The 27,277-nt window shown below is 41.0% G+C and overlaps 1 protein-coding gene across 1 annotated transcript; it reads right to left on the bottom strand.

Annotated features, from left to right (window-relative positions):
- Positions 1 to 5,085: 5,085 nt before the first annotated feature.
- Positions 5,086 to 11,406, bottom strand: LOC129079744 (odorant-binding protein-like). The gene is made up of 7 exons (XM_054585011.1): positions 11,264 to 11,406; positions 10,623 to 10,762; positions 8,500 to 8,570; positions 7,503 to 7,610; positions 6,474 to 6,575; positions 6,207 to 6,256; positions 5,086 to 5,274 (listed from the first exon to the last, which is right to left on the bottom strand). The coding sequence occupies exons 1-6, from the start codon at positions 11,330 to 11,332 to the stop codon at positions 6,237 to 6,239; spliced, it is 510 nt and encodes a 169-aa protein (XP_054440986.1). The 5' UTR covers positions 11,333 to 11,406; the 3' UTR covers positions 5,086 to 5,274; positions 6,207 to 6,236.
- Between the last annotated feature and the right edge of the window lie 15,871 nt (positions 11,407 to 27,277).

Genomic DNA, 27,277 nt, shown 5'->3' with positions numbered 1-27,277 from the left:
TGCTTTAAGATGAAGAAAACAATTTTCTATGAATACCTAGTTCCTTTCAGAGTTGCCAATACTTGATATGACCAATATTTTTAATACTCATTAATATGAGTGTGACAATGATGTTATTTTAATTGTACCTTTATCATTTGTGGAAGCGAAACCTGTTTTAGTATATTTTTTGCCTATTTCTAATATTTTTTAAAAAAAACCTTTAAATGACTTTTTGGTAGTCTTTATCCATTTATTGATTAAAGGTTTGCAGAACTATTTCCCCCACCAAATGCCCCCCCCACAAAAAAAACTTATTAACCATGTCTTATATGTGTTGCAAATACTTTTCTATTCCTTGTCCTTTAACTTTTTTTCTATATATATTACTATACAGTAAAATGTTTTATTGGGTCATATTGTTAATATTTACTTTATAGCTTTTGGGTTTGAATATTTTACTTCAGGTCATGAAAAATATTAGTTGTATTTTCTTCTAAAACTCCTTAGATTCTACATATTGCTTTTTAACTCACCTGAGTATTTCTTGTATAGTGTGTGAAATAGGGTTCTATATTTGTTTTATTTCAAGTAATAATGATCCATTCACCTTAGTTGTTGAATAAGCCTTATTTTCCCCATTGATTTGAAATATCATCTTAATCATATATTGTTAGACAGATATGTACATTTGTGTCTAGAATACTCTTTATATTTCATTGACCTACTTGATTATTTCTGTGCTGGTGTCATGTTGGTTTAATTACAGAGACTTTATAATGGTTTAAAATATTTTTAGTATTTTATAATTAATTTTGACATTTAAAAAATAAATAAAATCAATGTGCATTTAAGAAAGAAAGGAAGAGGGAAATGGAACTCCTACCTTTGTGACAACATGGATGGAAATGGAGAATATTAAGCTAAGTGAAATAAGCCAGTTAAGGAAAGACATATACCATATGATCTTACCTATAAGTAGACTCTACTCAACAAAATAAATTAATGAACAAAATAAACCACAGGCTTGCAGGAGAGGTCATATGGTATTTGTCTTTCACCCCGGGCTTATTTGGCTTAGTATAATTTTCTCTAGTTCCAGCCATGCTGTCATGAAGTGTAGTCGTTCTTTTTTTCTTTCTGCTGCGTAGTATTCCATTGTCTAAATATACCATTGTTTTTTGATCCAACCTTTTACTGATGGGCATTTAGGTTGCTTCAAGCACTTGGCTATTGTCAATTGTGCCACGATGAACATTGGGGTGCATAGGGTTCTTTGGAAGTGGTGCTTTGGAATTTTTAGGGTATAGTCCCAGCAGTGGAATCCCTGGATCAAAAGGCAGTTCCATTTTCAGCTTTTGAGGAAATTCCACACTGCTTTCCACAATGGCTAAAGCAGTATGCATTCCCACCAACAGTGTACTAGTGTTCCCTTTTCTTCACGGCTTTCATAATCTTTGTTCACACTCTGGCCATTGTGCAGTATAATCAACATATAAGAATAGTGTTTTTCCCCTGGAAATTTTATAGAGAAGAACCCCAGATACATATGTATGCGTGTGTGTGTACAGATACTGATATATGTTTGTATATCCACACATATGCCTTCCAGTGTATATGATAATTAAATTTGGAGCTTTTACATTTTTTGTGTGCTCTGATTTAAAGGGACAGATTTTTATTTCATACATTCATCCAATCACTCATTTAAATGTATAGTAATATTTTTAAGCAATTACACTTGTCCCTCTTTCCCGCATTCGCTCACCTTTGCCCATCCTCCACCCATTTCCCTGGGTCCATCACCACAGTGTTGTCTGCGTCCCTGGGTCGGGCACACAAGGTCCCTTGCTACACCCTTCCCCTTCTCTGACTCCTTTCTCTCTCTCCCTCTGCCCTCTGGCAGTTGTCAATCTGTCCATGTGTCCGTTGCTTTATTTTTATTTATTTCATCCGTTTATGTTGTTCAGTAGGTTTCCCATATGAGTGAGAGCATATGGTATTGGCCTCTGGTCACTGGGTTCTTTTGCTTAACATCGTCTTCTCCAGGTGTATCCATGCCTCGGGAAAGGACTGGTTTACAAGGACTTGTTTAAGTGTTAACTCCATCTTGTTTATTTTGAAAGGATTAAAGTGTTTTAGGATGATGAAAAGAGTACGTTTTTATTTCAAGCTGACACCAATAGGTCCATCTCAAATAAACTTTTGGGGTTGATTGCCTGAGGCCCATTGGAGTACTCAGGAAGCATTGGAAGGAACCTCAGGGCCTAATGTAATAAATGTTTTTGGAAGGTGATCTTACATACTGCAGAGGAGTGAAAAATTGGAAGGGACCTCTAGGCAGCTTCATGTAAACCCCTGTGAGGGATGACATTTAAATAGGGGATAACCAAAGGATCCTGATTATTGCCAGATCTTGTATGAGGGTTGTGGAGGTACTGGAAAAAACTGAGAGGAATATTTCAAGCTTAAATTTCTTGTAGCCATAAGGCAAGTGTACTTATATCTAAGGAGGAAAACATGGCCTTCGATCCTTATCCCATTGGTAAATATTGCCGTGCATTCTCCATTCAGCCTGGAAAGGAAAACATTCTCAAGTTGGGAGATTGAGAATGATGAAAACTTCCTGTCTAAACAGGATTTTCACTGTATGACCCTCACACGACCTTGTGTCAGATACCCTTGAGGGCCTTTGGTCAATATGATGTCGAAAGGAGAGGAAATTACCATCCAAGATGAAATTACAGTCAAGAGGAAAGTAAGCCATTGCCTACACTGGAAACATCAGAGTCCTCCTAAGGGATGGCATGACCCAACCTAACCAGGACGTATTACCCACCTATTCGATTTCTCTTTTACCCCACTTGACGAAAGTATGGTTTTAGAGATAAACTGCACTTATTTTCATATACTTATGGTTTTTTAATGCGTTCTTAACTCTGCATCCACCAAAATTTTCCCCTTCCATTCAGTGATAATTCCTTCCCAATGCCTAACACAATCATGGCTGTCTCCTTATTTCCAAGTCTTCATTCACGTTTACCCAAGTTTGTTAGCACAGCTGCCACGCACAGGCTGAGAACATATTCCAAAAACTGTTTAAACTTGGTGGCGTTGGATTTAAGCCCAAGTTTAAATCCAAGTTGAACTTGCAGCTGATTTTCATCTCTTTCTTTAATGAGTTGATTCCTGTTGGTGCTTCCGTGGTATTTATTTTCTAAGCAAATTCTGCATGATACTGTCTATGGAGTTATTGTCGAGCTGAGCGTAGACCTGAGTAGCTGTCTCCAAAGTCCCTGGTAATTACAAAACTTAATCCCACTCTTACCCGTTAGGCAGAGCGTTTACTCTTTTTGTCCTGTGCCATTGTTACTTACCTGAAATAAACATGAGAAGATGGATCTCCATTTACTGAGTCAAACTTAATTTTCCGGAGAAAACCACTGAATGGGCCACCTTCTCTTATCATCACCGGATTATTGGAGGCCACGTAAAGGGTCTTCCATTCAGCTGAGAACTAAAAGCAGAGTCCGGTCAGAAACTTTAGTCAAATGATATTGAAAAGTTTTCTGTGACCTCCTTCATCAAGTGCTTCTCATTCCCTGTTCACTGTGACAAAACCATCTATCTCTCCCAGAGGAGGCAGGATGGTTAAAATAACATCAAAAGAGAATGGAGCATCCCAGTGGGAATCTGAGATATTCTAGAAATAGATTAATCTCCGTTACCAAATGCAAGAGCTCCACCCAACAATTCTGTACCTGAACTGTTGGGCTAAACAGAACTGTTTAGTTCTGTTTTAAAACTACCATGTAATGCATAACTGGTCACTTTTTTCAGCTCTACCAACAATGCAGAGACAATACTGGTAGAGCAAGTGTCCCGAAGGAAGTGATTATGAAGTGAATCTGCACCCGAGGTAGATGGCCGGCTTTAGATGCACATAAATTGGACACACATATAACGAGTATAAAAAGGGTAGGCACACAGACACACACACGCAATAGCCTTTGTCCAGGGTACCTGTGAGAGGTCTGTTGTGGACAGATAAGGGCAAACCAGGCCCAGTACAAGAGTCAGCAGCAGGGCCTTCATCCTTGGCTTCTGGTTGGTTCTTCTGCAGAGGTATTTGGGGTGTGCTATTTGTTGGTGATATGCAGTATCTTTGTCCCTTTATGCACTGTTTGCCTGCGGGGTGCCAGTGGTGAAACTGCCTATCATTGACAGTAAGAGATCCGTTTCATCATTGAAAATAAACATCCTGGTTCAGGGCGATGCATCTTGAAGGTCATCCAGATGTTGGCCACATTCCCCCTTTTCGTTTACTCATACTAAACCCTTCTCTCCTGCGCCTCCAGAACTGCTTGGATCTGGCTGTGGGACTTGGACAGCAAGATCCAGCTTGGTTATCTCACATTCTAGTAAAAAACACCTGTCCTTGTCCTTTCATTAGACAAGTTTCAAGGAAATTACCTGCTTGATGTCAAAGAAGCTCCTCCCTGTGCCCTGGAGGACAGAAAGATCTACATTGTGTGATTTGCCAGTCACCAGCACAGAGATGTGAATGCCAAGGTTCTAGGGGCAAATGTTTGGTCATGGCTCATGCCTGCACTTGGGTTTTGTGGAAAGTATGACAATTGGTGGAAGGGCTCAGGAGATATATAACTTGATTTGAACCAAAGGGAAGAGGAGAACAGAGCACACACAAGTGTTTTCAAAGATCACTTACTTTGTCCTTGTTAAAAGTTCTCAACTTGACTTCTTCTAAGAGGTCATTTCTCCTTATAAATATTTTACACTCTTTGGTGCATATACAGGTGGTGTGACATTGAAGTGTTTTCAAAGAATTGACCATCTAGTAGCTTTTTCCGTGTCAGAAGTTCTCATTAACAGCAGTGAATGTGAGCACAGCCACTTTGGAGGTGAAGCTGGTGTACACCTTGTCCTGCATCTCACCTCTTGCCCTCCTGTCACCAGTCCTCTGCACAAATAACACTACTGTGGCCCTGAGACTATTGAAGACACGTTTTATACACAGGCAATTAAAAAGGATATTTGTGTGTATTTAAGTTATGTAGAAGGCTGCAAAGTCACACGTGGACAGACTTGCTCTGAAGTCAGTTTATTGGAACACAAAGATGTCCAGGAACACCACACAGGCTCTGATTGGTGACTGGCTGGGAGGGAAGGGAGTGAGCTCATGAAGAGAGACAGACATGGTGGTCAGGAACAAGAATCCTTCCCGCAGTTGATCAGGTCCCACGGAGAAGATGTGCCCCATTCTCAGGACATAGTCTATGGAAGAGAAAAGCAAGACCGAAGGTTAGCTGACTGGGCAGGGTGAATCTTTGATTGAGGAGACTGTAGGAGATGGAGTATGAAGGGTTTAAATGACCATAGTGAATCCCATGGTCAAGTTCCAGGTGACAGGATCTTCTCCACCACTCTGATGTGGGAAGGTGCCTTCAGAAAGTCCCTAGGATGTACCCTAGGTGGGACCTTCCTACTCCTGAACTCATGTTGTCAAGAGAGATTTCATGGGGACGGGGTTTCTAGAAGATATTAGCAAAAACTGTGAAAGAGTTATATTTATGGCCTCTACTTCCTACAGATTTTGTGGATATTAAGCATTCTTTCATCCCCGAAGTTTAAAAAAAAACCAAACAAAATTGCCAGGACATGTGTCTACTCCGAATCTAGATCTCATTAGGAAGTGTGTAATATCCGCAGTTTAATCAAATCCCTTGCAGAAGCACACCTGTCAGAGAGTGTGGCTGGAAAATCTCCCCGTGGCTGTCAGGATTATGTATAAGGAGACTGTGTATTTGCAGGGGACGGGGTTCAGTTTCACCCACATTTCCGTGGAAGACTGAACTACATGTACAAACCATGGAGACAAGATGGAGTTGAAGAATCAAGGTTTTCCATCTTCTCTACCAAGTTCTGGCAGTTCCTGATTCTCCCCAAGATCAAGTTTTCTGTGTGACCCTTCTGTGTTAACTCTTTGTCAACAGAACTCTGTCAGTATTATATCAATTGCTCATTAGCTATTTAATGGGACTGAGAAGAAACAAAATATGTGATATCGCAGGGACAAGTCCTGTAGTGAGAGAATTTACTTGTTTGGACAAAACGTCGTTCCCCACCTCACACAGCGCACATATAATCAAAGGTATACTTGTAAAGTTTTTGAGAGAAGGGCTTAAGAAGAGCTCATTGGTACTTACTGCCCGTGAGAATCAAGGACTCTGCTTTCATTAATTTTCAGGACAGTCTTCTGTGGACCAAAGAAAAGGAACAGGAATTCAAAGAGTCACCAGCCAGTACCATTTCCCAATGTTTCCCAGGAGTTGTAATTCATTTTATTGAAAGGACTGACTTATAATTTGTGATTGATGGAAGAGTAAATTTAAGATACATCAATTTGTTTCCTAAGAGAATATTTCCATTCCAGTTAAATGAGATAGTCATGAAAAAATCAGTAGTCTCATTACCTATATTGGTAAAGTCTAAAATATTTCCTTCTGGAATATCCATTTTCTGAGTCAGCTCCTTGAACTTCTCGAAATCTTGGTCATTTGCATGGTTTGATTTGCCTGGAAGAGACCACACGGGGGAAGAAATTAGTTCCTTAGTGTTCTAAAGAGATTGAGGATAAACACATGACAATAAAGAAGTAGAAGTCACGCCTTCAAGTGATAAAATGTTAAGGTTCCAGAGGTCAGGTGTCACTCATTCCAAAGTCAGCTGCCTCATGAAGTGCAGATTCAGAACCCAGCCCAGGCGTTCTGCATCGCAACGTCCACTCCTGCTCCAGCTGTGGACTCCAGAGACAGCCATGGGTGCCAGCAGGTTGAGGCCACTTCACCGAGAACGTCTACCTGCTTCCTGGAATATCTGACATCGCTGCTTTCTTCTCCTCAAACCCACTAGGAACATGGTCTCGATCTTCCAGAGAACCAGCCCTGTCCTCATTGTGGAGCCAGGCTAGCTGGACCTTTGTGAGATCACTTTTCACCCCATAATTTATTCAAACAAGAGCCCATTGGCAGCATGACACATGCACCCATCTCAGTGCCACGTGGTCATTTCTCAGGGATAGAAAATCCCTACCTTCACAAGACGGATGCATGGAAGTGTACGCATGATGCAGGTTTAACAAACTTGTGAGGACAAGGCAGAGAGCATATTCCAAAAAGTATTGAAATATGGTGGTATTGGCATCAACTCAACAGAGCCAGGGCTCATAATTTGTTCACCTAATTAGAAAGAGTATTTTTAAAACTCAAATTTGGTATAATTTTAAGTTGCAGGCATTATTTCCAAGTGACTGATATATGAAAGCCCTGCCTGTACCAGCTCCTCTTCTCAGCCTCTTTGTAGATTGGATCCCATGTTCCTTTTTGAGATGATGGAAATGACCACTTATCAATATTGAATAACACCAGTGCGGATAGATTCTGTGAGTATACATAAGAACAATAGTTGTGTGAAATGACCATGAGAAAGGACATCATACTTACTGAACAGAAAGGTTAGGATGGAGACCACATTGTCTTCCACATTGACGTTATACCCCACCAGGGAATCTTCTGATATGTCAGTAAATACAGAAAGGGTTGCACCCTCATCTGTGTGAGAGACAGAATGGAGAGGTTGATGGAGAGCTCGGGAGACTAGGAACAAACTTTCTTTGAGTATGTCTTTTTACACTTTATAATATTTCACATTACCCAGTCTTACTACAAAGTACTTTAAAACAGGGTTTCAGAAGAAGCTAATATATTCCTTAAATACCATGAGGCTGTGGTTGAAACCATATTATTTAATAGAAGAGTTAATCACTCCATTCATTTCTCCTATCCCAGAAGGAAGATTGATTTTCCCTTGGCGAGGAAATCATGTAACATTGGTAAAGTTGTGTAATTGCGCACATTTCCTAATGTCGTTGAGCCACTGACAGTTTGGAATGTTTTGGCATTAAGAAGTTTTAAGGAGAAAGATATCCTAAGAAACATGTCCTTGTGCTTAGAATAAACACTTCAGGAAAGGAAGATGCCTGTTTGGTTTTTCAATTCACTAGAACTTGTTTCAGGTTTAACTAAATTAAACATATGTTGAAAGAAGTAAGGTGTTTTTAAGACAATCAAAAGTGGATCCTTTTAATTGAAAACGACACCAATAGATACACTTCAGAAGAGCCTATGGAGCTTGGTTGTCTGAGGTCCCTTGAAGTGCTCATGAAGCATTCAAATGAACCTGAGAGCTTCATGTAATAAATGTCTTCTGAGTTGATCTTACTAACCTACTGCATTGGAATCAAAATGGAAAGGGTCCTGCACTGGCATTATTCAAGGCATAATCATGTAAATCTTTGTGTGGGATGAAATTTGAATACTGGATAGCAAAGGACCCCTATTCTTGCTAGATCTTGTCTGAGGATTTGTGAAAGAATTGGAAAGCACTGAGAGCAACATTACAATCCTAAAGTTCTTATAGCCATTAGGAACCGGTACTTACACTTTAAGACAAAAACATTGCCTTCGACCCATTTCCCATGAGCATACTCTTCCAGACATTGTCCATTCGCCCTGCAAAGGGAAACATCCTCCGGTTGGGAGACCGAAAATGATAAAAACTTCCTGTCTCACTGGGATTTTCACAGTATCCCACTCACACGACCTGTGTCAGATATCCTTAATGGCCTCTGGACAATATAACGTTGAAAACAGAAGGAAATGGTCATCCAACATGAAATGATGATCAAGAGGCAAAGAGGCCATTGTCTACACTGGAAATGTCAGAGTACCCCCAAAGGGTCGGCACATACCTCGCAAGACACACTTGACACCTCCTCGATTACTCTTGTACTCCCCTTGTGCAAATTATGTCTTCAAACATAAATTGCATTTAGTTTCTTACATTTATGCTTTTTTAATGTGTTCCTGACTCTCTGTCCACCAAAATTTTACCCTTCAATTCAGTGATAAGTCCTTCCCAATTACCAACACATTCATGGCTCTCTCCTTATTTCCAAGCCTTTACTCACAACTATCATTTGTCAGGTCTTTTCTAGACTCATTGAAAACTCTTGTTTCCAATTGTGACCACTAGCATATTTCCAGTGGACCTACAATGAAATTTCTCTTTTTTTCTTTTTTTTCAAATTTCAAGTTAACCAAGCCTTCCAATGTAACTAGGTACTCAGAAGAACTGTAACACATACAATTAATAATGTAGTCAGCATGAAAAATGCAAATATTTAATCTTATGTGGAAAGCCCAGTTTCTCTCAGCACAAGCTGGTGTTTTTGGACACCCAGCATTTCTTGGGTGGCAACGAATTCTTCTTTTGATTTACTTAGGATTCTCTTTCTTTAACCTAAAGTTTGGTGTGTCAAGATTGTTCTTTCTCACAAAATAAGCAGCATATGTCAATATAGATATTACCAATTTAGCAAATATGTTGCTGTGTGTTTGTGTGTGTGTGTTGTGTCTTACAGTGGGAGAAGGAAGATAGAGACAGACCAGAGTGAGTGACAGAAAGTGAGAGAGGAGTACAATTCCTAAAATTTTGTTATTGGCTTTGAAGACATCTCTCCTGACTGACTCACATCATCAAGTTGAAAATGCATAGAAAAACTTTAGAATCCAATCTTAGCGTGTTTGATTTATCATGATTTCATGGAAAGCGTAATCAGAAAGAAGAATCTGCCGGCTTCCTCAGTTTCAGGAGATATCCTTAATGTGTAAGGGACACTCACAGTTAATGCTTAGACCTACAAGATCGGTCATGAATAAGTACATTTCCTCCTGCTTCACCTGTGTGCACAAGTCCCTCCACACATTCTATGCGCAGACCCATGGCCCTGCTCTTTCTTTCCCAAAACATGATTTACATTAGTGAGTGCCGCTGATCGAAGTGCACTTGTCACTACTCCTCCTTCTTTCTCTGACCTGCCCATCCGACCTTCAAGTTCATCCTCAACCTGTCCCCTCACCCCTGCCACATCTTCATTCTCCATTTCAGGATGGTGACTTTACATCATCTACACCATTATTAAAAAGGGTCACCCATGCGGTTGTTACTGGGTTCCACATGAGTTGCTTTCATTCTATTTGAATATTGAAGGTGAAAAGGTAACCTTTCTCTTCTCTTATTCTTTTTCTTAACCACATATATACAATTATGAGAGCAAACATTCATAAATAACCCTCAAAGCAGGAAGGGTGAATGAACTGAGTCATTCAGTAGATGTTGATATTCCTTCTTCAGGGTAGAGATCATTTGTTATCTACCAGCCAGCACTTCTGTGGATTACAGCTCCCTTTACATGGACCATCCTCTGCCATTACCACATAGACGCTGCAGGCTTATGTCAGGCACTGAGGGGATGGAGACGTCTATAGACACTTGGGGCGGATTTGGGTCTCTTTCTTTAAGGTGATGATTCCTGTTGGTGCTTCTATTGCTATTTGTTGTCCAAGCAAATGCTGTAAGGATCATCTCAAGAGAATTTTTATACACCGGAGTGTAGACCTGAGTGATCATCTCCAAAGTCCCTGGTAATCACAAAACTCAGTCCCACTCTTGCCCATTAGGCAGAGAGTTCACTCTTTTTGTCCTCTGCCATTGTTACTTACCTGGCAAAAATATGATAAGTCACATCTCCATTTTCTGCATCATAATTAATTATATGAGCAGTATGCCTGAATGGGCCATTCTTAGTTGTTTTCTCTGGAGTATTGGTGGCTATATAAAGGGTCTTCCATTCTCCTGAGATCTAAAAGTAAAATTTCATTAGAAATTGTAGTCAAACGATACTTAAGAGCTTTGTCTGACTTCAATTTTCAAGAGACTCTCATCCCTCATTCACCACGAGAAAACCACCCTTTCAATGAAAGGAGGCAGGATTTTCAACCTAACTTCTGACCAGAATGTCGCATCCACGCTTGACCTGTGATATTCTTGAAACAGATTAAGCTCTGTTGCCAAATGCAGGAGCTGCACCCAACAATTTTTTTATCTAAACTGTTGGGCTAAACAGGAACAGTTCTGTTTTAAAATCACCATTGCAATGTATAACTAGTCACTGTGTTGCCTCTACCAGCAATGCAGAGACAACACCAGTACAATAATTGTTCAGAATGAACTGATTAAGATGCCAGTCAGCGTCCAAGGTAGATGGTCAGCCTTAGGTACACATGAATTGGACATACATATACTGAGTACAAAAAGGGCAGGCACACGGACACACACACGCATTAGCCTTTGTCCAAGGTACCTGTGAGAGGTCTGTTGTGGACAGATCAGCGCAAACCAGACCCAGAAGAGTCAGCAGCAGGGCCTTCATCCTTGGCTTCTGGTTGATTCCTCTGCCAGAGGTATTTGGAGCGTGCTATCTGTTGGTGATATGCAGTACCTTTGCCCCTTTATATACTGTTTGCCTGTGGGGGTCCAGTGGTGAATCTGCCTATCATTGATCGTAAGAGATCTGCTTGCATCACTGGACATAAACATCCTGGTGCACAGCGATGCATCCTGTTGGGCTTCCCGATGTTGGCCACATTCCCTCTTTTTGTTTACTTGTACTAAACCCGTTCCTCCTGGGTCTCCAGAGCTGCTTGGATCTGGCTTGTGGGACTTGGACAGCATGATCCAAATTCGATATCCCTCATTCTCGTAAGAAAAGCCTATCTGGCTTTTTATTAGACAATTTTCAAGGACATTACCTGCTTGATGTCAAAGAATTGCCTCCATGTGCCCTGGAGAATGACCTAAAGATCTGTATTGTGTGATTTGGGAGTCATCAGCTCAGGTATGTGAATGCCAAGGTCCTGGGGGCTAAGATCTTGTCATAGGTCATGCTCAGGCTCAGGCATAGTTGAGGGGCTGCCTCAGTGTACTCCATATTGGATCATTTAAGGAAAACTTTCGAGGTTACTGTGAGTGCTTCCCAATGACATTGTTAGTAGTATTACATCCCTAGAAACATGTGGAAAGCTGGTTGGAGTGTGCTTGCTTAACTGGGAGGACACGTCTGAATCAGGCTACTTTCTCTTGAGGAAATCAAGATATTAGTTTTTAAAACAGAGTCAATTTGGAAGATGCTAGTATAATGAATATCTTTAAAATTAAGCAAACTTGCTCAGCATTGTCACAATATCATTCTGGAAATGTGGCTTTGGCATTTCTTTCCATTTAGATTTTCTCAGGTGCACCTGCAGTTTAAACTTTGAAGTAACCATCATACCCTGACCCCAAGGAGATATTAGATCTTTTCATAAGTGAGCTTTTTCTGCATTCAATTTGACTATGACACAAATACAAAGAACAATCTATGTGCTTTCATTCATGCAGGAATGTGTGCTTATTTGCCATCTGAGAACCCATGTCTTGGTACCAATGATAAATAAATTCATGTCCCCACTCAAAATATGTGTCCAGAGAGACTCCAGAGATGATAATGCCTTGGGTGAGTGTAATCACTGTGTCATTTCTTCACGGTTTTGGTAGTTAGTTCCGTGTCACAGGCAAAGTCATCACTCTCAGTAATTACTTATATTACCTCAATTATGAGTTGTTATTATTGGTTACTTCTATCAGTGTTCTTCTGTTGTTTCAGCCTCAGGACTGTGAGGGACCAAGCTGAGGTGCTATTGGCTCAGGGCCACAGGGACATAGTTCACATCCCCTCAAGACACAGCCGCTCTGAGACACCTCCCTTTTCTCTGGAACTTTCTCTTTCTCTTTCCCTCCTCTCTCATCTTCATGTACAACAATAAAGCTGATGAGAACTCCACAGACCCACCCATGTCGGGAGGGTAGCATAAAGTTCAGCCCTTGACATGCCTCTGAGAGCCACTCTAATGAAAAGAAGTAGACGTGCAGGTGTGAGTGAGGGAAAAATGGTGGGGACAGGAATGGAGGCCATATCACTGAGATTTGGTGAAGGCGGGGGAGGCTGAGCTCTCAGAGGTCTCTGGGAGGTGCCCATGCCATAGATACAGCCCAGGACTGTGAAATTGTCCTTGTGCTGCCGAGTCCGTTATAACCTTGAAGGTGAGCAGGACAGGAGCAATGCATTCCATTGTGACAATGGTGCTAGTCGGCAAAGATAGAGATGAAATTCATACGTGAAAGAAAACCTAATACTTTTGTAGTGACTATGTAACTGTATGTGTGTCTGTGTGTGTGTTTGAGCACTGTTTTTTGTGAGACTAAAAATACCCAGTAGCCCATGCATTCATGTGGTGAAATGGCCAGCGTTCTTTGTAACCTGTGGAGCTCTAGTCACTTTTCTATGAGGCTTTAGACAAAAGCTTCATTTTCTTTCCTCTCCTTTACAGAAACCCTAATTGACTCCAACAACATGCTGTAAAGTCAAACACAAGTGGATACAATAAAAGAGTGATTTAGGAAACATGTTAGTTTGGAAAAATGGAAATTCATTGCAGAGAATATTCTGAGTCCTCCATGAAATGCATAGATTCAATTAAATACCTTATGCATGTGAATGTTACAGGTTGGTGTTCCTAGCAAAGATTCACCGGATTGCAATGTGGACCTGTGCATATTTCTAAATCAAAGTAAAGAACTGCGAGTGTCTATATTAATGACACTTTGTTATAGGCCATTTGAGAGAAATATTTATCTTTTTAAAATTAATTAATTTTTTTTTCTGATACATTTCTCTCCACCTTTTCCCCAGAACATTTCCCTGTTCCCCTCTTCCCTCTCCCTCCCCCAATGCTTCCCCTCTTTGGCTTTGTCGATGAGTCCTTGCTGTATGTTCCTTGACTTGCTCCTTCCCTTCCTTTTCCATTGCCCACGTCTCCCCCCTTCCCTCTTTGTTGGTTTCTTTTTTTCTTTCAGTGCTGTTGGTTTCTTATTTTCCTTATTTTTCTTGTTTTGTTGGGTAGGTTCTGCTTGCAGGAGAGGTCATATGGTATTTGTCTTTGGCCCCAGGGCTTATTTGGCTTAGTATAATTTTCTCTAGTTCCATCCATGCTATCATGAAGTGTAGTTGTTCTTTTTTTCTTTCTGCTGCGTAGTATTCCATTGTCTAAATATACCATTGTTTTTTGATCCAACCTTCTACTGATGGGCATTTAGGTTGCTTCCAGCACTTGGCTATTGTCAATTGTGCCGCGATGAACATTGGGGTGCATAGGGTGCTTTGGAATTGGTGGTTTGGAATTTTTAGGGTATAGTCCCAGCAGTGGAATCAGTGTCTCAAAAGGCAGTTCCATTTTTAGCTTTCTGAGGAAATTCCACACTGCTTTCCACAATGGCTACAGCAGTCTGCATTCCCACCAACGGTGTACTACTGTTCCCTTTTCTCCACAGCTTTCATAATCTTTGTTCACATTCTGGCCATTGTGCAGTATAATCAACATATAAGAATAGTGTTTTTCCCCTGGAAATTTTATAGAGAAGAACCCCAGATACATATGTATGCGTGTGTGTGTACAGATACTGATATATGTTTGTATATCCACACATATGCCTTCCAGTGTATATGATAATTAAATTTGGAGCTTTTACATTTTTGTGTGCTCTGATTTAAAGAGACAGATTTTTATTTCATACATTCATCCATACACTCATTCAAATGTATAGTAATATTTTTAAGCAATTACACTTGTCCCCCTTTCCCGCATTCGCTCACCTTTGCCCATCCTCCACCCCTTTCCCTGGGTCTGTCACCACAGTGTTGTTTGCGTCACTGCATCCGGCACACAGGTTCCCTTGCTACACCCTTCCCCTTCTCTGACTCCTTTCTCTCTCTCCCTCTGCCCTCTGGCAGTTGTCAATCTGTCCATGTGTCCGTTCCTTTGTTTTTATTTAATTCATCAGTTTATGCTGTTCATTTGGTTTCCCCTATGAGTGAGAGCATATGGTATTGGCCTCTGGTCACTGGGTTCTTTTGCTTAACATCGTATTCTCCAGGTGTATCCATGGCTCAAAAAAGGGTGGAAGTGTTCTGAATTTTTCTTTACTGCCGAGTAGTATTTCATGGTATAAATGCACCACAGTTTTTTTTCCCTCCCTTTTATTCATGTGCTCTTGAGCTGTTTCCAAGATCTTCATTTTGTAAGTAACACTGCGATGAATGTAAGGGTGACTATCTCCTTCTGAAGTTAGAGAAAATGGAAATTCAATGCGGATAACATTCTGAGTCCTCCATGACGTGCGTAGATTAAGTTCAATAGTTAATGTGTGTGAATGTTACATGTTGCTGTTCCTTGCAAACATTGACTGAGTTGCTAAGGGTGGTCTGTACATATTTTTTAAACAAAGCAAAGAACTGCCGGTATCAATAGCATGAAAATTGGTATATGCAATTTGAGAACAATGTCTTTTACCTTTTATCTCTTATAATCTTTGTTCACATTCTGGCCATTGTGCAGTATAATCAACATACTAGAAAAGTATTCTGCTGAAAAGACATATTATGTGTAAGAACCCCATATATATATATATATATATATATATATATATATGAATGTGTTTGTCCATATTGATAGGCCTTCCCATCCATATAATAATTATAAATGAGAGCTTTGACATTCTTTTCTGTGTGTTTGATTTCAGGTAAAAAAATTAGTTTAATTCTTTATTATTATTTTTAATATTTTATATTTCTTTTCCTTTTCTATCACTGTCGTCAGAATTCTCCCAACAGTCAATTCCCGCTCTTTTGTCCATGTCCATGGTGCTATCATACATGTTCTTCGGATAGTCCCTTCTTTGTGTCCAGCATTGTCCTCGTTCTCCAGCCTCTCTTGTTATTTTCAGTCAGATCCATGTTGTCACACCTGTGGCCTATTTTGTTGGTTTGGTTATTTTTTGAATATGTTCCACTTACAGGTCTGATCTGATGGTATTTGTCTTTTACCCACTGGCTTATTTCACTTTACATTGATATTGTCCTCGTCCATACGTGTTGTTGCAAAAGCCATGGGTTTCTTATTATTTTCTTTAAAATGCAGATTGAGTTCATTTTGTAATTTTGAAGTGTCAAATTGCATTGTTAAATATTGAAAAATTTAAATCCATTTTAAAGTCTCAGCACAGGAAAACCACCTGACACTAGCAGAGAAAAAATCAGGTAGATGAATAAAATAAAAGGAGCATTCTGGAAACAAAGGTACCTATCTGTCTAAAAATGCAATGTGTGACAAAACTGATACTTCAGATCATTTGGGAAAATAAAACCTATTCAGCAATTATAGGGCATGACCACTATTACTTGAAATGAAACAAATAGACAGCCCTAACTCACATGTTATACACATTATTCAGTTTAGTCAAAAGTCAATATGAAAATGAGAAGTTAGGTAAAAATGAAAAATAACACTTTTCTTACCATGAAGAGAAGTATTTAAACTCAGAAGCTATAAAGTGAAATGTTAACACTACGAGCATATTAGACATTTGAGACTATATAGTGAAATATGTGTAAAAAATTTAAAGGACAAGGAATAGAAGAGGAAAGCATTTGCAACACATCTAAATAAGGGTTGATTGTTTTATTTTTTTATCTTCAGGGGAAAAATTCTACAAAATTTAATTAAGAAATGGATATGAAGTACCAAAATGTCCTACAAGGCTTCTGAAGAACAATGAAAATAGGCAAAAACAAACAAAAACAGGTGTAGGTTTTACAAGAAATGAAGTGACACATCTGTGTCACAATCAGATGAATAAATATTAAAAATATGGGTAATATCAAGTCTGGTGACTGTGAAAAGAACTGGGTATTCATAGAATCTTTTTCTTCCCCTTAGTGCAGGCACTTTAGCATATTGTGCAATGGTGGTTGGGTAGAGGTATCATCGTTCACGGTAGTTGTGTCTGGGAAACTGCTCATTTCGCCTTCCATTTTAATTGAGAACCTCGCTGGGTAGCGCAGTCTTGGTTGCAAGCCTTTGCTTCTACTGACTTGAAACGTTTCTTTCCGTTTCTTTCTGGTGTGCAGTCTTTGTGTTGAGAGGGCAGCAGATGGCTGTACTGTGGCTCCCTTATATGTTACTACCTCTTTCTCCCTTGCTGCCTTTAGGATTCTGTTTGTCTTTGATTTTTGCCATGTTCATGATGATGTGTCTTGGCGTGGGCCTCATTGGGTCCTCTTGAATGGGACCCTCTGTGCTTCTTGGACTTGGGTGACTTTTTCTCTTCTCCAATTAAGGAAGATTTCCATCATTACTTATCAAAAGGTTCTCTATCCCTTGCTCCTCTTCTTCTTCTGGTATCCCTATTATACGGACATTATTACCTTTCAGGGTGTCCTGCACTTCCCTAAATGACTCTTCATTCTTTTTGAGTCATTATTTATTTCCTTGCTCTTTCTGACAGCTTTTTTCTACCTTTTCTTCTAGTTTGCTGGTTTCCTCCTCAGCTTCATCTACTCTGCTTCTGATTCCTTCTACTGTGCTCTTCCATTCAGAACTTGTATTTGTCATTTCCACTTGTCTCTTCCTGATAGTTTGTAAGTCCTTTTTCATGCGACATAGTTTGTAGTAAGTTTCTCCTAGTTTTGCTGTAACTTTTTTTTCTAATTCTCTTTGAGCTCGATGAGCTTGTTGAACTTCCTTACAGGCCTCGTTTTGACCGCAATATATGATAGTTAACTTGCATCTATTTCATTTCATTCTCTTTCTAATGATTCCCAATATCTGCTGTATTTGGCGGAGTTTCTGTGGCTTCTCTGATGTGTGAGACTGCTGTTTTTTGATTCTTCTTTTTAATCGATCTGCCTGGACTTCCTGACTTTCTGGTATGAACTTGTATGGGAAAAGATCGCTGTTTTTATTTTCGGGGTCTCCCACTGAAGATGTCAGCTGTTCATGCTGTGTGACCTTAGGCGGCGTGTGGGAGACTTGAAGGAATCTACTGTCTGTAGCTCTGTGCTTCAGTTGTTAAACTAGTCATTCTGCAATCATCAGTCAGCCTTAGACACCCCAAGGTGGGAAAAAGACCCCCTGGGGGGTGATATTAGTGACTCTCTCCCTGCCTCCACTCTGTGTATTGGTCAGCCTGACCCAGCTGGCTTTTGCCCCACATGGAAGGGTTCGGCCCCGGGATCCGTCAGCGATTCTCTGAGTTCCCTCCTGGAAATATTCCACCCCTGGTCCCTCCTCAAGTGTTACTCAACCAGGGTGCCCTGCCTTTGTCGGAAACCAAGGTAGGTGTCTGCAGACAAAAATTCATATGTTGGCCTTTTAAACGGCTCTTTGAGTCTCCAGCCACCTGTTTCAGGTAGAGAGCAAGCCTGCTGCTCTCAAGAGGAGGGTGTTCTTTTTGTGCCTTTTGGGCTCTGGTGCTGTAGGCTGCAGATATACGCTTATGCTCTAGATCCTGCTCATCTCAGCGGGATCCACCTGGCAGTTTCAATATCCGTCTCCTGCTGCATCCCATGGGGGTCCTGCCCTCCTTCTAAAGTCTGTGCCGCAGTCTGTACCAGTTAGGTTGTGCTAAAGCTGACTCTTCTGCCTGTCCGAAATTGTAAGGGTCGTGTGTCGCTTTTGTTCCGCTTTTTGTTCCCGACGATTTCCATATGATTTAGTTGTAATTCCACATTATACCTGGGAGGAGGTCCTTGTGACTTCTACTCCATCTGCACCTTCTTATTCTGCTTTGTTACAGGTCAAAATATAAGATTTTTTTTCAATTATTCATCCTTACACTCATTTACATATTCATTTCTATTCCGTAAGCCATTGCAGTTGTCTCTAATTTTCCCATTTGCACACGTCTACTCATATCCCTCATCCCGTTCGCCGTGCGTGTTACAAACTGTTTTCTGAGTCCGAGGGTCAAAGTCACATGTCCTCTGGCTACACCTTTCCCTTTATGCAACTCACTTTTCTCTGCCCCCACCCCCTAGACAGATTTCAGTCTGTCCATTGTCATGCTTCCTACTTCATTCCTACTTTGTTCATCTATTAATATTGCTTTTTGACTTCCCAAGTAAGTGAGATGGTATGTTACTTGTCTTTTCCTTGCTGGGTTATTTGGCCTAACATAATATTTACAAGGCTCAGCCATGCTTTTGTAAAATTTTAAAGTTTCTCTATTTTTTATTGTTGAGTACTATTCTATTGTGTAAATGTACCACGGCTTTGTATCCGTTCTTCAAGTGGTGGGCAATTGGGCTGTTTCCTAGATTTTGTGTTTTGTTAAGCAGTATAATATACATAGGGGTGCATATATCTTCTTTGATAGGTTTTGTTTTAAATAAAACTGCAGAAATGGGCTTTCTGGGACCAAAATCAAGTACTGTTTTTATATGTTCGAGGACACTCCATGCTGCTTTCCACAATGGCTATACTAGTCAGGTAGTAAGAAAGAGTCGTCAAGGATTATCCTAAGTGATGTACATCAAGTATATGCAACCATGCCAATGGTACCCAGCAAAGCTATCATTGAAATGGAAGAAATTGAATGAGAAATCAAGAGCTTCCCACAGGCCAGCAGCAGAAGGAGGAAGGTTCAGTTCCGGAAGCAGGAAAGTTTTATTGCAGTGAAAGGAATCAGTACTCAAGCAGTAACCCCAGCCATTGTCAACACTATCGCCTGTTTCTGAGATTCAGGGTGAAAAATAAAACACTGTAGAAGTACGGAGTGTTCACGTGGGTCTGTTCTGAAGGAGACACTATTTCTACCAACCTGGGTTTTGAGAAGAGTGTGAGAAATGTTGGAAGGGCCCTTGAGATGTATATCTTCGTATGAACCAAAGAGAAGAAGAGAACCGAGCACACACAAGTGTGCTCAAAGATCACTTCGTTTGACCCTGTTAAAAGACCTAAAGGTGGCTGTTTTAAAGAAGTCATTTAGTTTATAGATATTTTAAACTCGTTGGTACATATGCAAGTGGTGTGATTTTGAACTGTTGTATTAAATTTAATGTCTTGTAGCTTTTTCGGTGAGCAAAGACCTCACCACGCAGCAGTTAATGTGAACGCCGCCCTTTCAGAGGTGAAGCTCCTTTACCCTTCATCCTTCATCTCACCTCTAGTCCTCCGCTAGACAGTCCTCTGCAAAAGTGACACTTATGTGGCCCTGAGGCTGTGAAGACACATTTTCCTACCCAGCTGTATTGTAAAAGGATATTTGTGTGTTTTTTAAGTTATGCAAAATGTCACAAAGTCAAACATGGACAGACTTGCTCTGGAATCAGTTTTTTGGAACATGAAGACGTTCAGTAACACCACACAGGCTCTGAGTGGTGGCTGGGATGGAGGAAAGAGAGTCAGCTCATGAATAGAGACAGACGATGCTGGCCAGGAACAAGGAGAGAATGCTTGCCGCAGTTGATCAGGTTCTGTGGAGAAGATATGCCTGGCTCTCAGGATGTAGTCTAAGGAAGAGGAAAGAGGGCTGTAGGTTAGTTGAGTGGACAGGGTGAACCTTTGATGGTGGAGGCTGCAGGACATGGATTCTGAGGGTTGGAAGTGATGATAGTGAATCCCATAAGCAAATTCCAGGTGCCCTGTGTTCTCTCTGTCTCTCTGATGTGGGTGCCTTTGGAATTTCTCCAGGATGTTGGTTTGGTGGGACTTTCCTTCTCACAAATTCATCATCTCAAGAGAAATGTTCATGGGGATGGGCTTCCTCAAGGAGATTAGCAGTGTTTCTGATTGAGTTACATTTGTGTCCTCTACTTCCTGTATTCTTTGCTGCGTATAAGGATTCTATTCATCCCAGAAGCTAGCAAAAACCATATTTGCCAGGATGTGTCATCTCAGAAACGATGTCACATTAGGACATTAGGAAACATCTACAGTGTAATTAAGTCCCGTGCTGAAACACCACGTATCACGTAGTGTGGCTGGAGAATCTCCCATTGGCCATCACAATTATGTCTAAGGAGATTGTGTGTTTGAAGGAGTCGGATTTTACTGTCACCCCAATTTCCCTGGAGGACTGATTTATGTGAACAAATGATGGCAACAAGATGCAGTGGAAGACTCATGCTGTTCCATGTTTGTACCGAGTCTATGTAGTTCCTGCTTCTCCCCCAAGACCTACTTTTCTGTGTGACCCTTCTGTCTTAAGCTTCATCAACACATCTCTGTCAGTATTAACCCAGTTGCCTGTTAGCCATATAATGGGACTGAGAAGAAACAAAATATGTGATATTACAGGGATAATTCATCTAGCGAGAGAATTTCCTTTCTTGGACATAACATAGTTCCACACAACACATAGCACAAATGAAATCAAAGGTATACTGATGTGATTCTTGAGAGAAGGGCTTAACGACAGCTCATTGGTACCTACTGCCTGTGAGATGCAAACACTCTGCTGTCATTAACTTTCAGGACAGTCATCTGTGCACAAAAGAAATGGTACAGGAATTCAAAGAGCAGACAGGCACCACCATTTCCCAATGTTTCTAAGGATTTGTTATTTGTCATTTATTTTATCGAAGTGAATTACGTTATAATAGGTAATCGATGTGGGAGGAAATTTAGGATACATCAATTTGTTTCCCAAGAGAATATTTCCATACCAGATAAATGAGATAGTGATGAGAAAATGCAGTCTCAGTACCTAAATTGATAATGTTCACAATATTTGCGTCCGGAATATTGTTTTCCCGGGTCAGCTCCTTGAACTTCTGGAAATCCAGCTCAGTCACAGGATTTGATATGCCTCGAAATGACCACACAGGAAGAAAAAATTTCCTCTGTAGAATCCCCAGGAAGATTTGAATACACACATGAGAGAAAAGGAATGGAAGTCAGACCTTCAAGTGATAGAATGGAACAGTTCCTGTAGGCACGTGTCGCTGGTTCTGAACTCACCTGCCTCACTGAGGCGCAGATGCAGAACTTAGCTGAGACCTTCTGTGTGACTACGTCGATTCGTGCCCCAGCCGTGGCCTCCATAGCCAACCATGTGTGCCAGAACTTTCAGGCGCCTTCACCTAGAACATCTACCTGCTTCCTGGAATATCTGACATTGCTGCTTTCTGCTTAGAAAAGCACAGTAAGAATTTGGTCCAGACCTTCCAGAGGACCATCCTTGTCCTCACTGGGGGGTCAGGCTAGCTGGTGTCTTGTTAGGCCGCTTTTCATTGCACAATTTATGCAAATAAAAGCCCATTGGCAGTGTGACACATGAACCCATCTCAGTGCCCTATGTTGTTTCTCGGCAGTAGACAATCTCAACCTTCACCAGACCGATATACAGAAAGTGGTACAGATGATGAAGGTTTGTTAGCAAAGCTGCCACGCACAGGCTGAGAACATATTTCAAAAACTGTTTCAACTTGGTGACGTTGGGGTGAACTTGACAGAACCAGGGCTCAAAATCTGTTGACCTAATAAGAAAGAGTGACTTATAAAACTCAATAGTCATACAATTTTAAGCTGCAGGCAATATTTCCAAGTGCCCAAGATTTTAAAGTGCCGCCTGTACCAGCTCCTCTATGCAGCATCTTTGTAGATTGGATTCCATGTCCCTTAATTAGATGATGAAAAATCCTTGCATCAATACTGAATGAGGCCAGCGCGAAGAGATTCTGTGAGTACACATACCAACAATAATTATGGTAAATGACCATGAGAAAGGAGATCATACTTAACGAACATCATGGTTATTGCGGAGACCTCATTATTCTCATCCACGTTGATGAAATACCCCACCAGTGATGTTTCTGATGCACAAATTAGTTGGGAAATAGTTGTTCTTGCCTCTGGGTGAGACAGAGAATAGATAGGTGTATGGGGTGTAGAGAGAGTAGAAAGAAAGTTTCTTCCACTGTGTCTTTCTCCACCTTATAACATTTCATATTTTCCATTCTTACTGAAAAAGTATTTTAACCTGGGTTTCAGAAGAAGCTAATGTATTCCTGAAAAAAACATGAGCCTGTTATAACCATATTGTCAAAACGATGAGTTAAAAACTACTTGTATTTCTCCTATCGGAGAAATAAGATAGATTTTTCCTTGGCATGGGAAAGAATGTAACATTGGTAAAATGGTGCAACTGTGCACATACGCTCAATGTCACTGGGCCACTGAAAATTTGGAATGTCCTTCAAGATGACCGGAAAAAATTTAAGAGAGAGAGATACAAAGAAACCTGCCCATGTGCTCAGAACAAACAGTTTTGTTAGGGAAAGATGTGTTTGGTGTGTCAAATTACAAGGACTTGTTTAAGTGTTAACTCCATCTTGTTTATTTTGAAAGGATTAAAGTGTTTTAGGATGATGAAAAGAGTACTCTTTTATTTCAAGCTGACACCAATAGGTCCATTTCACAATAGCCTATTGGGGTTGATTGCCTGAGGCGCTTTGGAGTACTCAGGAAGCATTGGAAGGAACCTCAGGGCCTTTGTAATAAATGTTTTCAGAAGGTGATCTTAAGTACTGCAGAGGAGTGAAAATTGGAAGGGACCTCTAGGCAGCTTCATGTAAACCCCTGTGCGGGATGACATTTAAATAGGGGATAACCAAAGGATCCTGATTATTGCTAGATCTTGAATGGGGATTGTGAAGGTACTGGAAAAAACAGAGAGGAATATTTCAAGCTTAATTTTTTTGTAGCCATTGGAAAGTGTACTTACATCTGAGGAGGAAAACATGGCCTTCGATCCTTGTCCCTTTGGTAAATATTGCCGCGCATTCTCCATTCAGCCTGGAAAGGAAAACATCCTCAAGTTGGGAGATTGAGAATGATGAAAACTTCCTGTCTAAACAGGATTTTCACTGTATGACCCTCACACGACCTTGTGTCAGATACCCTTGAGGGCCTTTGGTCAATATGATGTCGAAAGGAGAGGAAATTACCATCCAAGATGAAATTACAGTCGAGAGGAAAGTAAGCCACTGCCTACACTGGAAACATCAGAGTACTCCTAAGGGATGGCATGTCCCAACCCAACCAACACATATTACCAACCTACTCGATTTCTCTTTTACCCCACTTGGCGAAATTATGGTTTTAGAGATAAACTGCACTTATTTTCATATACTTATGGTTTTTTAATGCGTTCTTAACTCTGCGTCCACCAAAATTTTCCCCTTCCATTCAGTGATAATTCCATCTCAATGCCTAACACAATCATGGCTGTCTCCTTATTTCCAAGTCTTTATTCATGTTTAACCCAAGTTTGTTAGCACAGCTGCCACGCACAGGCTGAGAACATATTCCAAAAACTGTTTAAACTTGGTGGCGTTGGATTTAAGCCCAAGTTTAAATCCAAGTTGAACTTGCAGCTGATTTTCATCTCTTTCTTTAATGAGTTGATTCCTGTTGGTGCTTCCGTGGTATTTATTTTCTAAGCAAATTCTGCATGATACTGTCTATGGAGTTATTGTCGAGCTGAGCGTAGACCTGAGTAGCTGTCTCCAAAGTCCCTGGTAATTACAAAACACAATCCCACTCTTACCCGTTAGGTAGAGCGTTTACTCTTTTTGTCCTGTGCCATTGTTACTTACCTGAAATAAACATGAGAAGATGCATCTCCATTTACTGAGTCAAACTTAATTTTCCGGAGAAAACCACTGAATGGGCCACCTTCTCTTATCATCATCGGATTTTCGGAGGCCACGTAAAGGGTCTTCCATTCAGCTGAGAACTAAGAGCAGAGTCCGGTCAGAAACTGTAGTCAAATGATATTGAAAAGTTTTCTGTGACCTCCTTCATCAAGTGCTTCTCATTCCTTGTTCACCGTGACAAAACCATCTATCTCTCCCAGAGGAGGCAGGATGGTTAAAATAACATCACAAGAGAATGGAGCATCCCAGTGGGAAACGGAGATATTCTAGAAATAGATTAAGCTCTGTTACCAAATGCAAGAGCTCCACCCAACAATTCTGTATCTGAACTGTTGGGCTAAACAGAACTGTTTAGTTCTGTTTTAGAACTACCAATGTAATGCATAACTAGTCACTTTTTTCAGCTCTACCAACAATGCAGAGACAATACTGGTAGAGCAAGTGTCCCGAAGGAAGTGATTATGAAGTGAATCTGCACCCGAGGTAGATGGCCAGCTTTAGGTGCACATAAATTGGACACACATATAACAAGTATAAAAAGGGTAGGCACACAGACACACACACGCAATAGCCTTTGTCCAGGGTACCTGTGAGAGGTCTGTTGTGGACAGATCAGCGCAAACCAGGCCCAGTAGAAGGGTCAGCTGCAGGGCCTTCATCCTTGGCTTCTGGTTGGTTCTTCTGCAGAGGTATTTGGGGTGTGCTATTTGTTGGTGATATGCAGTATCTTTGTCCCTTTATGCACTGGTTGCCTGCGGGGTGCCAGTGGTGAAACTGCCTATCATTGACAGTAAGAGATCCGTTTCATCATTGAAAATAAACAGCCTGGTTCAGGGCGATGCATCTTGAAGGTCACCCAGATGTTGGCCACATTCCCCCTTTTCGTTTACTCATACTAAACCCTTCCCTCCTGGGCCTCCAGAGCTGCTTGGATCTGGCTGCGGGACTTTGACAGCACGATCCAGCTTGGCTATCCCACATTCTAGTAAAAAAACACCTGTCCTTGACCTTTCATTAGACAAGTTTCAAGGAAATTACCTGCTTGATGTCAAAGAAGCTCCTCCCTGTGCCCTGGAGAAGGACAGAAAGACCTACAGTGTGTGATTTGCCAGTCACCAGCACAGAGATGTGAATGCCAAGGTTCTAGGGGCAAATATTTGGTCATGGCTCATGCCTGGACTTGGGTTTTGTGGAAAGAATGACAATTGTTGGAAGGGCTCAAGAGATATATATTTTGATTCGAACCAAAGGGAAGAGGAGAAGAGAGCACACAAAGTGTTTTCAAAGATCACTTACTTTGTCCTTGTTAAAAGTTCTCAACTTGACTTCTTCTAAGAGGTCATTTCTCCTTATAAATATTTTACACTCTTGGGTGCATATACAGGTGGTGTGTTATTGAAGTGTTTTCAAAGAATTGACTATCTAGTAGCATTTTCCCTATCAGAAGTTCTCGCTAACAGCAGTGAATGTGAGCACAGCCCCTTTGGAGGTGAAGCGGGTATACACCTTGTCCTGCATCTCACCTCTTGCCCTCCTGTTTTCAGTCCTCTGCACAAATAACACTTGTGTGGCCCTGAGACTATTGAAGACATGTTTTGTACAGAGGCAATTCAAAAGGATATTTGTGTGTATTTAAGTTATGTAGAAGGCTGCAAAGTCACATGAGGACAGACTTATTCTGAAATCAGTTTATTGGAACACGAAGATGTCCAGGAACTCCACACAGGCTCTGAGGGGTGACTGGCAGGGAGGGAAGCGAGTGAGCTCATGAAGAGAGACAGACATGCTGGGCAGGAACAAGAATCCTTCCCACATTTGATCAGGTCCCACGGAGAAGATGTGCCCCATTCTCAGGACATATTCTATGGGAGAGGAAAGCAGTACCGTAGGTTAGTTGACCGGACAGGGTGAAACTTTGATTGTGGAGAGTGCAGGAGATGGGGTGTGAAGGGCTGTAAATGACCATAGTGAATCCCTTGGTCAAGTTCCAGGTGACAGGGTCTTCTCCTCTTCTCTGATGTGGGAAGGTGCCCTCAGAATGTCCCCAGGATGTGCCCTTGGTGGGGACTTCCTACTCCTGAACTCACGATCTCAGGAGAGATTTCATGGGGATGGGGTTTCTAGAAGATATTAGCAGAAACTGTGAATGACTTATATTTATGTCCTCTACTTCCTATAGTTTTTGTGGCTTTTAAGCATTCTGTTCATCCCCGAAGTTTAAAAAAGAACCAAACAAAATTGCCAGGACATGTGTCTACTCAGAATCTAGGTCACATTAGGAAGTGTGTAACATCCGCAGGTTAAACAAATCACTTGCAGAAGCACACGTGTCAGAGAGTGTGGCTGGAAAATCTCCCCGTGGCCATCAGGATTACGTCGAAGGAGACTGTGTGTTTGCAGCAGACGGGGTACAGTTTCACCCAAATTTCTGTGGAAGACTGAACTACATGTACAAACCAAGGAGAAGAGATGGAGTTGAAGACTCAAGGTTTTCCATCTTCACTACCAAGTTCTGGCAGTTCCTGATTTTCCCCAAGATCAAGTTTTCTGTGTGACCCTTCTGTGTCAACAGAACTCTGTCAGTATTACACCAATTGCCCTTTAGCTATTTAAAGGGACTGAGAAGAAACAAAATATGTGATATCGCAGGGACAAGTCCTGTAGTGAGAGAATTTCCTTGTTTGGACAAAACGTAGTTCCCCACCACACAGAGCGGACATATAATCTAAGGTATACTTGTAAAGTTTTTGAGATAAGGGCTTAAGAACTGCTCATTGGTACTTA

This window comes from Pteronotus mesoamericanus, unplaced genomic scaffold (genome assembly GCF_021234165.1).
Source record: "Pteronotus mesoamericanus isolate MK-2021 breed Mesoamerican mustached bat unplaced genomic scaffold, CSHL_Meso_final contig_80, whole genome shotgun sequence".
Lineage (NCBI taxonomy): Eukaryota > Metazoa > Chordata > Mammalia > Chiroptera > Mormoopidae > Pteronotus > Pteronotus mesoamericanus.
This window is presented reverse-complemented; position numbering and strand designations above follow the sequence as displayed.